The sequence below is a fragment of the Protopterus annectens genome, chromosome 4.part0 (genome assembly GCF_019279795.1).
Source record: "Protopterus annectens isolate FY-2018-M chromosome 4.part0, PAN1.0, whole genome shotgun sequence".
Classification (NCBI taxonomy): domain Eukaryota; kingdom Metazoa; phylum Chordata; order Ceratodontiformes; family Protopteridae; genus Protopterus; species Protopterus annectens.
The window spans coordinates 583,186,239-583,200,730 of NC_056733.1; the positions used below are offsets into that span (position 1 = coordinate 583,186,239).

The 14,492-nt window shown below is 38.2% G+C and overlaps 1 protein-coding gene across 1 annotated transcript in view; it reads right to left on the reverse strand.

Moving 5' to 3' along the window:
* The window catches only part of MYO1H (myosin IH), an 835,299-nt gene extending 821,062 nt beyond the window's left edge, over positions 1-14,237 (reverse strand). Inside the window, exons 1-2 of the mRNA XM_044068514.1 lie at positions 14,091-14,237; positions 1,942-2,057 (exon numbers count right to left, since the gene is read on the reverse strand). Of these exons, the coding sequence (XP_043924449.1) occupies positions 1,942-2,057; positions 14,091-14,216 (242 nt within the window). The 5' untranslated portion in view covers positions 14,217-14,237. The remainder of the gene's footprint in view (positions 1-1,941; positions 2,058-14,090) is intronic.
* Positions 14,238-14,492: the final 255 nt, after the last annotated feature.

Consider the following 14,492-nt stretch of genomic DNA (forward strand, 5'->3'; position numbering starts at 1 on the left):
AAGAAAAACAGCCAATTGTTGAAATCAATAATTTTTTTTCTCATATTGTGGAATCATCCTATATGCTGCTCAGTGCCAGGCTCATACCAGCCTGAGACACAACTCCATGAAGTCTCTGTTCATAGAGTCCAGGGAAGTACATCTCAGGTCATTTACACCTACACAGACTATGATGGATTTATACTGGTACCCGAGGTGAAATTACTTGAGTACATGCATGATTTAGTGGGTTCTGGCTCCAGATAAGCATCTAACAGTTATCTTCTCCTTACTCAGCCTGTTCAGAGGGGCATCAGCATATCTTACAATGGAGTCCTCTATGAGTCCCCTATGATGAGAGTCCTGCGAAGTGTCTTTACTTGCCTTAGGTGCTTAGTGTTTTGGGGCTGCACTGACAGTGACATCATTTGTGGTGTTAAGTTGCATTTTTTTCTGAATGGCTTTGGGTTTGCTGAGGCATATCATTAACAACAAGTGGCCTAGGCAATATTTGTTGTTTAGGAAGATTGCTTTTAAGTGTCTCAGCATATGTCAGCCTATGTGTGTTCATAGTTTCATAGGATGATACTAGGCTATTGGCCCAGAGGCTCTTATAAGCCTAGCCAAGAATTTTGCCTATGTTCCCTCAAAGTCAGCACCTGTTTCCCCTGGGTCAGCACCTGTTTTCTCTGTGTGTGGGATATGTGCTATGTGAGGTGGGTGTAGTGCATGTGATTTCGACAACCTGATGTGCACTTGTATGTGAGAGTTTAGCCTCCAGTGTACTGTGTAAGTACACCTCTTGTATACTGTGTCTTCTTTATGGAGTAAATGGTTGTCTGTAAGCATAAGACAATGGCTGCATTGTCTCAAGGTACCCATGTCTGCCAAACTGGCTACATAGAAATTAAGATATTGCATGCCCAGACTGTCCAGTCCTTTGATTTGTGAGCTACAAGGGGTTGGTGTATTGGGGTTAGAAGGCTATTAAGGGTACTTTGTAGGAGTAGAATAATAAGGGTGGCTTACTGGGGCAGATTATGTTAAGCAGTACAAAATTCTGCTAACCTTAATGTTTACACAATATTGAACAGAACTAAATCTGTAGGTATTGCCACTTGACTCCCAACTAGCTGCTGTAAGCTTGTTGGCGCACAAGGTATTTCCTGTTTATTGCTGCTTTACAGGGTACAGTTTTATGGATCATGCTACAGGGAAATATTTCTAGGTGTATGCTACTGTACAGGGGACTGCTAACCCACACAAACACACAAAATTTATAGCAGCACAGAAAAAGCAGAAAGCTAATTAATGAGCCCTTAGGCCAATAAAATGACTACACCACGAATCATTTTGTGTATTTCCCAACTCATATATACCAGACAAATACCTCCTGTCACAAGATGAATAAACCAAGTCCTCCTAATGTAAAAACACAGTAAAAGAGACCAACAAGTGCAATGCTACCACAAACCACTTAAACAACTAGCTGGAAATCCCTTGCTGAAGGCAATTTCAAGACAGTCTTACAGCAGTAGCAGTGAGAGGAAGAGCAATTTTTTTACAAAAAAAAAAGTGAAATTCAGACATAAAAGTAGGAAACAGTAGCGGTCACTCAAAATAAATTAAGTGTGATCTTGCAATTAATGGCACTGGATACAAGTAAAACACAAATATCTAACCTGATATGCAGTGAGTTTAGGGCTTGAACCAGTCCCGTTTGGGATGGTAGTGGATCACATACAAGGTATAAATTTTAATAAGTAAACAGTGTGTTGAGGCAGATATAGATAACTGCAGACTCTGGCAGATCCGGATTTGAAAACATCATCAACTGTCAGGTTTTCACTGGCTGAGTTTAGAATATATTTTATTTAAGTGGTTTGCTAAGGTTTAATCCATATGCAACAGTGCTATACACATTCTGTTTTACTTTTAAAGAATTAGCTGAGTTTTACTTACATGTGAGGGGGAAGTTCAAACAAATTCATTCCTTGATAGAGCTCCATCTGATAGGTATTATAGATATCAAGGTCTTTGTATGGATTCACGGACACCAAGAGATTTCCAATATATGTCTGGAAGAGGAAAAGAACATTTCGGTCATTAAAAAAGTCAGAGCTTATCAGAACTGATCAATAGATTATGAAAACACAGATATGCCACCTTCAGCTTGTAAAGAGGTTTGTTAATGTCTTTTAATGACAAATCCACTAAAAAGTTTTTTGTTCCCATCAAAACTCTTTTTTTCTTTTTAGTCTGATCAGAAGAATATCATATATACAGAAAACATATTTAAGCATGGCTCCCTCTACTTCCTGCCTGTATTTCTTCAGTCTTTCTACGTCATGTTTGAGCTTCATGCCAAATATTACAGGATTCCCTTTTGATATTAGGCACAGCATCACTTGTATCACAGAGGCACCTTTTTGTTGAGACAGACATGAAGTAACAAAGGAGTAACTATAACTTACTGATTCCATATAAATCATAAAGACAATAAGTTTGTTGAAAAGACAGAAAATAGGTACCTGAGAGCTTTTCAAGTCAGTATGTAAGTCAGTCATAAATAACTACCATGACAACTCGGCCACACACTGGAGGAAGTATACCTGAAGTTAGAGTTCTGATGATGATCTATAACATTTAAATCAGTTCCTCTTTCAAACCCAGCACTTGAAATTACTTTACAAAGTTGTTTAGGAGATGGCCACTAAAACGCAGTGGAAGTCATTGACAGAAATAACTGACACTGTTGAAATGGACAATCAAAGAAAGTAGGAAATCACAGCACTACCATTATAAGTGGATAGATAGACAAGACTATAGAAAATGCTGGACCTGTCTGACATAATCAGATGTGGACAATTAGTGGACTGTGGGAAGAAGTCTTGGGTCTGAAATTACATCAATTGTGTTTCATTTGTTGGATGCAGTTGCGGTCTGTAAAATAATACTAGTCAACTTGTCTTAAACCACCCCCCAACAATTTTTTTACAAATATTCTCTGTAAACTATCTCTCCTACTGCTTTGCATATCTTTTGACCCCTCATATTCTGAAAACAGTAACAGATTTCTCTTTGGTCAGGACTACCCTACTGAGTCACAAATGCAAAACAAATAACTTGTTTTCTGAGAAATGAAACAGTTAAGCTTTGCTACTTTTGTATACTTATAACCAAAATCTATTTTTATTTAGTTACTGTAAGTCACTTTTATGTACTAAAATTATTTTTATTCACTAACCAGGTAAATGAGCTGGTTTAAAGACCCTTTTCAACCATCATCTATGCTAAAAACAGGAACATTCTTATAGTAGAAAAAAACACATCCATTATCTTTCTGTGTGCATAGTATAAATTAACTTAGTATGAGTATTTCAGTATTCTATCAAAATCTTCCTTATAAACTCAGTTTATTATCTAGTTTAATGATATTAAATAGCGTATTTAAGGTGACACTGAAATCTGTCTTGGTAAATTGGTAAAAAGTAATGTCTTCATTTAATATTTGTTTTGATGAATTATGAATGATATGCAAAGTGCTGAGGTCCACTGACATGCTTACTGATAATACCTTTATACAGATGATTTTGAAGAGATTCATATTACATGCAGTATTTTTGATAAACTGTATAGCACTCTTACTGTAGTCCTCAGCAGGTCAGTGCTAAATTATGTCTCCTTCCTGTCAACTAGATACTTAGTTGATACACACAGTCTTGCCTTGAGAGTATAGAATTAGATGTTCCTATCTGCATTAATACCAGTGACACCAGTATTAATCCGGGCCTGACTGCTGGAGAAGTCGCAGAAATCAAAGGAAGGAAAATGAACAAGTGATGCTAGAGCTGCCCTCTGTGTATGAGGCATGGCTATGCTACCTTGTAGGTCTGTCCTACAGCTTTCAGATGTTGGTGGTGTGAATATGTGGAATACATACCCAACACCTCAGTACCGAAGTACATCAGACATAAAGTAAAAGAGATAGGACATCACAAAAAATACTTCACTTCAGGGTGTAATGTTCCTGGGTATATCACCTTTTTCTCAGTCAAAAGTATGAATCATTCAGCACTGTAGACAAAATGTGAGGTTTGTGAAACCTGAGGTTTGCAAAGTGAGATGACAAATATTTTATAAAATATAATCATGAATCTACTCTGTTTTATGTTATCAGCTAATTTGTTGGTCTTATTTCAAAGGTATACTCATATCCAGAATAAATAAATTGATGATGTTATGATCTATGACTGTGCCGTTTGTATCATACTGCTAACTGGTGCAGCTTATTTTATATCAGTAATACAAAGAGATGTGCACCACCTAATTCTAAATCCACACAAAGAGCAGTCTGACTTACTTACAGAGCAGTTGAATCATGGAACTAATTTTCAGATGACATCAACATGTTGGAAACTTTGACAATATTTAGGCTAACTATCAATGGAAATTATGGAAATTATTAAATTAACAAAATGGAAATTAATAAATCATATAGAGAATTATGATTGAGGTTGTAATCATAACCATATTATTATGTTTTTGAGACATACATGTCAAGAAATTCACCTTAAGAGTGAAACTCAAGAACACATAATAAACGGTTATGATTGAAGAACTGATCATATTTTTTGTAGTGCATGGAACTTTACCCAGTCCATATCCTATCAGTTATAGAATTATGATTGGGGTTGTAATCATAACCATATTATTATGTTTTTGAGACATACATGTCAAGAAATTCACCTTAAGAGTGAAACTCAAGAACAAGTAATAAACGGTTATGATTGAAGAACTGATCATATTTTTTGTAGTGCATGGAACTTTACACAGTCCATATCCTATCAGTTATAGAAAAAAACTCAAAGTGTTTTACTGGCTTTGAAAGTCAATAAAGTACTTTGCATGTACTGCCAAGCAGACAATTACACAGCCCTCATATTGTTGGTTTAAGAATTCTGAGGGGGAAAAATGATCAAACTTAGGAATAGATTTTTAAATATTCTTTTAATTTACTTAAAAAGTTAATCAAACAACAGGTTTTGCATCAATATGCATATTCTGGAAAGTAAGATGAATGAAACTAATTGTGGCATTTTTGACTGACTGTAATCTTCAGTGATACCGGCAGGAAAAAAAAGTAATTCAAGGGATAGAGCATAAATATGAGACAAACTCAAGAGAAAGTTACCAGGCATAGACAGCAGATGGAAAGAAAACTATTTTAGCTGCTGCCACCTTTCTTTGTCAGCTGGCACAGTCAGTTGTTAGTCTCTAGCATAAGACTCAATTCGGCATTCATCAGACCTATCAAGTACAATGCCGCCTTTGGTATGTACCTAACCAGGCATATCCAACTACTGGAACATCCACAGAGGTTCCTCACTAAAAGAATACAGGGCGTAAGTAAAATGTCCTATGCAGACCGTTTCAAGGCCCTATCCCTGTATTCTGCCTCCTACAGGCTTTTGAGGGGAGATCAATGCCTGGCATACAGGGCATGGTCAGACACCACTATGAGGGACCTCCTGCATATCCACAAAACAAACAGCACTAGAATTATCCATTCTAAAGACCTAAACCTTGCCTGTGATATAAATAGGTCCTGCTGGAGAGATAGGTATGTATCCCAGAGACTACCACACCTATGGAACAGGCTCCCCATCCATGTGAAGCAGAGTTCCTCCCTAACCCAATTCAAGTGCAACTGGGACAATTGGATGGGAAAGTGGAAATTCATACCTGGTTTGGCACGTGTGTCTCTAATGGACACAGGTAACCTGTAAATGGTTCATCTCCCAAACCCCTGCTTACATTTATCAAGGGTATCAGAACTTGTCAGAGATTCGGGATGCATGGCTAGGCTTAAAAGGGCCCTTGTGGTCATTAGCCTAGTAAACACCTATGAGCCTATGAACTTAATAGTACTTAGGGGCTGTGTAACAATTGTTATGATTGGGTGTCTTGTGTGAGACCTAATTGTAACATGCTTTAGGGGATGCATAACAATTGTTATGATAAGGTCTCATGCAACAGAAGTGTTTAACTTTATTTTCTTCCTGATTTCAGAGTGTAATCACATGGCTCCATGTGCTTCATATTTGTTATACCACAGATGTTTTGGACAACCTATGGAACATGTTATTCCTTGTTTGCAGATGTAGGACATATTCATGTATGTGGCATTATTTCATACTGCGCTTTATTGCTGATAATGTTTTCACCTAGTGTGTTTCCTACTAGTGTCATAAACAGATTTAAGTCTGAATGAAATCGGATTTCTCTGCTTTGAATTTTTGGAGGGCTCATTTTGACTCATCATTCCTTCAGATTATCTATTGTCTGCTTCTAGCCATCTTGAGCATAATTAGCACACTTTAATTGGTTTAACAATTTTAATTGTTTAATTAGTATTGTTAGATATTGTATGAGTTTGTTCATGTGATTTTTTTTCCTCCCTAGAAGGCAGTATCCAAGGAATCAGGGCAATAAAAGCTTTAGTGCTTTGGATGCAAATTGTGATATTAGTATGCACAATTTGATTTTTCCCAACCACCCACCCAACTGTTGTACTTTTAAACTTGGTGGCTTTTGAGTTGCTTGCCCCTACTGTAGATCTGATTTTGCATACTTCTCTCAGAACCATCTCATTAACTCATTCTACTGAATATAGAGAGATCAGTTGGGAAGGCTCAACCCCTTAGTCTCTTACATTTGAATTATCTTCTGTTTCCTCCCTTCCCACTTACTTAAAAAAGGTACTTGATTCAGCTACTTTTACTGTATATCTACTTTTTCCTACTTTATTACTTTAGTTTGCTTTTTGCTGCTTGCTCTTAAGGTGTTCAGTTACATTTATTCTACTGCATTTATTACTGCTTATTAGTAGACTGATTACATTGTAACTGTTATCATAAGCCTCTCAGTTTTGATTCATGCACTTGGGGTTCAAACCAGTCATCTTACATAAGGAAGGTTTGTGGTTGAAACTCTTCTGGCAATAAAGGAGAGCCTATACCCTTCTGAGCTGGGAGTTGCTGGTTGAAGCCTTATTGTGTTTATTCTGAAAGTGTCTTAATTCTGGTTTAAGCACTTGGGCTCCAAACCAGTTATTTTACATTAGGAAGGTTTGTGGTCTACACTCTTGTGGGAGTAGAGGGTAGCCTTCACCCTTCTAAGCTGGGAATTGCTGGCAAAGGCTTATTGTGTATGTTATTCTAAGTGTCTTTATTCTGGTCTGTGATCTGCACTCTTGTGGCATTACTGTCTACACAGATTTTTTTAACTACTAGAGCATCTAGTTTACTCACAGCTGAGCGTTGCTCTTCAAGTTGTTTGTCTTATTGACTTGTGCAGTATTTATGTTTCCTCACTTCTCCCTAGTAGGTCAGTGGCCATGGATATGCACCTGTCGACTCTCTCTGTGGCCAGTCTGGTTGAGATAGGTATTCTAGGCATTGTAGCAATTGCCTCATGTACACTGACAACCCACTTATTGTTAATAAAACAGATAGTGTATGCTAGATGTGTAAATGCACTTTAACACTGGAGGCAAAACTCTCTCATACAACCAAAACTAATTCTATAGATGTTGTCACTTGCACCACACCTACTGCACAGGGTAAATACCCTACATATAAAACTACTTATGCTTAGTCACTTAGAGGTAACCTTCCTAAAACACTAAGACTTCCTGCACAGTACAGTCATAGAAAGAGTCCTCAGCCATCACATAACCATTCCATTAAAATGCCACCCACAGCTACATATAGTAACATTGTATCCAATGTCTCCACTGCTAAGCCCTTAAGGCAAACCAGCACACAGCCAAATTTCCTGGTTATTGGTGATTCTATTGTGAGGCACACCAATGTCCCTCTCATCAGACTAAGGAGAGAGTCATGGTCACCTGTCTTTCTGGGGCTAGGATCCATCAAGTTGCACAGGCATTCAAGTTATTGAACAACAGATACCAGTATGACTCTGTCATAGTCCATGCGGGTGTTAATGACCCGAGACATACCTCTCTTGACTATATGAAGTGAGAAATGATTGAGATTGATGATTATGTGTCTCAGGCAGGTATGAGCCTAACATTGAGGAGCATACTACCTTCTCCAAGGATGATGTCATGTTACCAACAGAAAATTATTGATTTTAACAATTGCCTTTGCTTCTGGTGTCAATCCTGGGGGCGGGGGTACAATATTTGACTGCCTGGGAGGACATGGCCGACATTCTATGCTGCTTTTTCAGGGATGGTCTGCACTTATCCCCCCTAGGCTTTTGGATGTTGGCAAAGACCTTGTCAACCCCCATAGTGCCTGCTTTAGGCAATATCAAAATGATAAACCTACTGACTTAACTGAGTCTATGAAGGAATATCTGAAGGTGGTATTGCTCAACGCTAGAAGTCTTAACAAGAAACTTCACTCCCTGCAAGCATTCCTCTCCATGGAGAGTTCAGACATCTGTGTAGTAATGGAGACATGGCTTAAAGTCACTGAGAGTACCCCAGCAATGCAAGGTTATAATGTGTTTCACAGCTTTAGACCAGCTATTTCACAAGAGGGAACTAAAGTAGAGGAGTGTCAGTCTACATTAAGACTAATTTCACATCCAAACTAGTTAAAGTGTATGACCCACTGGAACTCGTACATGTGCAACTCACCATAAACAGGGTGCCATACCATATCCTTGCAACATATAGGCCCCCCTCCATGTCACAGGAAACCCATACTACCTATCTCAATGTACTCGAGTCCCTCACCATTCAACGCAATACGATATTCATCAGGGATCTCAACTACCCCTCTATAGATTGGGAATCCTGCACCACTTTTAATGCACAAGCCCAGAGATTCCTAAACTTTGTTAATACCAACATCCTAGAACAGTTGGCCCATTTTCATACTGGGGTACAAACTTCCTTGACCTTGTACTTACAAACATGGAAGACCAGTGTTCCTCACCCAATGCAATATCTTCACTTGTCAGATCTGACCATAAGGCAGTATTACTTGAAATAAAAATTTAATCCAGGATCTAGCAAAACCAAAAACATTTAGGAACTATTCCAAGGCTATCCTCTCTTTACTAAGCAACACATTGGCTAAATAAGCACCCCCAAACCCAGTAAACACCATAGAATACACTGAGCTATTTACAAAATCTCTGTACAGCCATATTGATAGCTGTATAGATCAATCTGTACTCACTTGTATTAAGAATAAAACAAACTCAAAAGACAAGCCACTATGGTGGAACCACACTATCAATTAACTGTACAACAAAAGAAAGCAATTTTGGTTAAGCATGGGAGGAACAAAGCCATACATACCAAAAGACCCCTGACCAATCTAAACAGGCAGCTAAGAGGGTTAATTAATACTTCAAAGGCTAAATTCAATGAAAAAATATTTTCTCAGGCAAAGGACAACCTCAAAGCTTTCTACAGTTATGTCTGTAACCTCAGAGGAAATACATAGCAATGTGCAGAACCCACAATGAACTGGAGGTCATTGCCAACCTTCTGGCTGACAGATTCATATCTAATTTCTTCCTCCACTCCCCCCCCCCCCGATAGTCCAAAGGAAATACCACATACCACAATCCCCCCAACCATTACTGGAGAACAGATCATTAATTCACTTTCCAAGGCCAAAAACACATCATCATTGGGCCCCAGTAACATCCTGGGATATTTAGTAAATAAGCCGGACCTCTCTGGTCCATTTGAATCATTTTTCAGCTGCAGCCTTCAGTCACGTTTTGTGCCCATGGAATGGAAGATGATGACAGTTATTCCCCTGCACAAAGTAGGTCCAACTACTGATCTGGGTAACTACAGGCCCATATGTCTTAACAGCATCATATGAAAGGTCATGGAAAGAATCATCATTGACATAATAAATGAGGACATAGGTAACCTGCAAGCACTGGACCTATCACAGCTTGGCTTTGTTAAAGGAAGGTCATGCTTATTAAACCTGGTGTATTTTTGAGAGAGTCACCAAAGCATTGGATGAAGGTAAGACTGAGCACACAGCTTACCTTGACCTGGACAAGGCTTTTGATACAATACCCCATTCAGACATTATAGACAAGCTCACTAATTTAGGTATAAACCCTTTTATCATCCACTGGATAGCCAACTGGCTCACTGATAGGACCCAGGACATAGAAATAGGTTAGGCCACCTCTACCAAGAGGCTAGTCACTAGTGGAGTGCCCCAGGGCTGTATTGGCCTGATCCTTTTTGGCATCTAGTTCTCTAAAATGGAAGCAAATGCTGAAGGTTTTTAGCTGACTAAGTTTTCATATGAATGCAAGCTGGGGGTTATCATCAACTCCTCTACAGATACTAGCATTCTTCAAGAAGGCCTATCTCTGACTAATAAATGGTGTCAAAGTCATTGTTTTAAACTCAATGCTAAGAAATGCATAATTGTGCCTTTAGGAAATCAACCATCCCAGCTAATTACCATGTTGATAATACACCACTAAGAGTTGACCCAGTGGTCAGGGATCTGGGTATGTGCATAGACAGTACCCTTATCTTTGACCACCATGTGGCCACAGTGGTGAGGAAATACTTTTATGTTGTACAACATATAAGTAAGGGTATGGCATCTAGGTTCAAAGAAGTCATTATTCCACTGTATTCAACTCTTATCAGACCAATCATAGAGTGCAATGCTCCCTTTGGTATGTACCTGACCAGGCCTATGCAGCAACTAGAGTGAACTCAAAGGTTTCTTACAAAAAGAAAACAAGGTGTAACAAGCCTGCCTTATGCAGATTGCTTAAAGCTCTTTCCCTCTACTCAGTCTCCTATAGATTGCTGAGGAGTTATCTGTGCCTGGCTTACAAGGCATCCACAAACCCCACACTTATGAATCTCCTACATATTTGTAAGTCAAAAAGTACCAGCAATAAAAGGTCTAAGGACCTGAGTTTTGTCTGTGGCTTAAACAGAACATGCTGGAGGGACAGATATGTGTCCCAGACACTGCCTTACCTATGGAACAGGCTTCTCATCCATGTGAAGCTGAGTCTGACTATTACCCTGTTTAAGCACAACCTAGACAATTGGATGGGGACTAAAAAACTTACACTGGGCTTTGCACCCATCTCCATTATGGAGGTAGCTTATAAATGCCTGGCCCTCAATGCCCTATGTGGATGCAGGACATCATTATTCTTTCAGGAAAACTTGGCTAGACTTAGAAAGACCCCTTGGATTGTTAGCCTAGTAACAGTCTATAAATCTATGAATCTACATATGTTTGTATGTATGTATGTTTGTATGTATGTATATTTGTGTGTCAGTCTGTGTCACGGGGTGTGCCTGTGTATTCTCCTATTTACCTCTAAAGGATGTCAGGGTGTTTAAACTGCTGAACAGAGTGATTCCTAGTCATGTAAATGAGCCATTAATGTGATTTTACACTGTGCAGATTAGGCATGTTTATGAATTGCATTACTTTGGAGCAGCAAAACTCACTCTATCTAAGCAGCAAGAGTTGTGTTGCTGTCAACACCAGTATGGATACCACCCAGTGTCTAAACTACTCTTTTCCACCACAGTTAAGAGCACACATGAGTCTGAACATAGTTTTATTTTTATACAATGCAAAATGTTCTTTGTGCAGCAGGCAGAACCATTTAGTTCTGTTCATCTGTGTCCTCCACCCAGATACCACAGAAAAGGTACTTGAGCTCTTCCTCCTCAGATTAATATATCATCTTTCCCTTTTCCATTTCCAAACAGTTTTCTAACACATGGCCAACCCCTTAAACACTGATCATAAGTTGCAGATAGATGACCCATCCCTGTTCTAATGGGCTGGCACAAAACTGAAATGTCTTCCTACAGTCCTGGCATTAACAGCTTCCTTCTCAAACTGCTTCAGAACTTACTAAGTTTGCAAATGACTGTTAATGTGGTGTCCTCATAAACTCCCCAGAGGACACCAAGATCCTCCAAAAAGGTCTTTTCCAAACAAATAGCTAGCAATAGCATCAAAACCATGGACTAAAACTAAATATGAAAAAATGTATAATAGTATCTATCCTCCAACAAGCATAACTTCCCTTGTTACTATCATAGCAACAGCACCCCCCTGAAAGCTGATCTTGTAATCAGTGATCTGGGAATCTATACAGACAAGGAATTATCCTTTCATCATCACATATCCACTATTGTGAGGAAGTCATTTTTCATTGCTCAGCATGTATCTAAAGGTATGGCATCCATGTCCAAGGATGTAATGACGCCACTGTACTTTGCTGTAATTAGGCCGATCACTGAGTATAATGCCTCTTTCTGTATGTACCTGTGTAAACACTTGTCACAAGTGCAAAGACTGTAATGTTTTTTCATTAAGAAAATCAAGGGCTTAAATCATAAAAACTATGCAGACCATCTCAAAGCCTTGTCACTCTTCTCGGTATTATGCAGGCTTCTAAGAAGCGACCTCTACCTTACATATAGAGCCTCAACAGGCCCTTTCCTTTCTGACCTACTATGCATTCACAAGTGCAATGCTTGTGTGAACACCTGATCAAAGGATCTCAATCTCTTTTGCATTATAAATAGGGCATGTTGTTGAGATAGATACATAACACAGAGAATAGAGCTTCTATGAAACCGTCTTCAATTCCACATAAAGCAAAGTACTTCTCTTACTCCCTTCAAATGTAATTTGGATGAATGGATGGGGAACTACAAATTCTGCACCACTTTAGCACCCATGTGTCTCATGGATAGATACAACAAGTGAATATCCCAGCTTATCCTTGTTATGACTTGCTCTGGGTTATTCATACAGAAAAGATAAAATACTACCATGGGAATGTAAGGCTAGGCACCTTAAAATCCTCACATATCAATAGCCTAGTAAGTACCTTTAAACCTGTTAGTATATGTGTCCGACATTAGGTTTTAGCAGTTGGTGTATTTGAAAAGTCATTATTGTTACTGTCCCTCAGCTTCAGGGTGGGAGGGTTCACACCTGCCCTCTGGATGTTTTCTTTGTGAATTTTTTTAATTCTCCTTGCAAACGTGTGAGACATTTTTCATTCTTCTGCTTTGCCCTGACATTCTAAACACATATTACTTAGGCATATTGTTGGCTGTTCTAAATACTTCCAACATTTCTACTGTGGGGCATTACTCTCTATGTCTCCCATGTAAATAAGCTGTTAACTCATTGGAACAAATGTGGTTAACAAAATCCAGTAATTAATGCATTAACAAAGGTTTTTATCCTATAATAGTATCTAGTTCTTGGATTACTCTTCCAAAGATATTTAAAATTTTCCATGTGGAACTTTAACTACTAATCTACAAATCACTTTTTCAGTATTCAAACTTCAAAATTCATTTTTTTCAGTATTTTAAACTGGGAAATCATTTTCAGTACTCATTTTGGGCTGTTTTGCTGCAGTCTTGCTACCATCAAAACAAAACAACAACATATCATCTAATCCTGCTAGTGTCAATAATGAATATGTTAATGAATACAAATCTAACACTGACTCTTATGAGATTTCTCTTGTGTCCCTGTGAATGACATATGACTCATTACCCAAAGAGTCCAGTTTATTTACTTTACCGATTTGCTTAAATTATTTAAGAGGATCTGAACAGTTTATCACATATGAGTCTGAAACTTATGCAATAATGCAAATTTATTCAAAAATATCTGAAATAGCATTTTGTGAATATCACTCATCTCAGTGTGCGATAACAGTAAATTACAATTTTTTTTGCATGTTTTGTTTCAAGGATGATATTAAGCCAACAATAGATAGGGCATACAGCAGACAGCAATGTTTATATTTAAGCAGTATTTGCCATAGCTTGAGGATGGAATTTTACCGAACTATTTACAGAATTTGTGGTTATATATACTTCTGCCTTCCACAGAATTTGAATACCTGCATTTTTAAATGAATCTTTCAGACGATTAGTGTAGACTTGAAATGGTATAATCTAACAAAACATGCACATCGTCTCATTCACAATTTTCAATAAAATGTCATGGATTTAAAATTACAAAAAATGTGAACTGGATAAGAAAATGGGGATTGAGTGTACTTACATAAATAATGTTCTCCCGGAAGCGCTTACGGAGGTTGTCTAAAAAGGCATCCTCACTTGTGAATGAATCGAGTAGTACAAAGTCTTGTATCCCCACTTTCTCTCGAATAGTCAAGGCACCTTCCATGTTTAGTTGACTGTTACTTACTCCAACCTGGGAGAAAACAAGGTGAAGTGAAATGCCTTATTAGGAGAGACATTTACATAGCTGTGACCAGAATGAAATAACTACACTTTTTTAAGTTAGTGTGCGTTTTGTTATATATGTCACAGAAATATATATATTTCCTATTTGCCTCTCCTGATTCATTTGTCATACTTTTACCATCCTAGTTTATGCTGTTTGCTTGTTGGTTCTAAATTTGCATAATTTCAGCTAATACTATTTTTTAGCGTGCCAAGA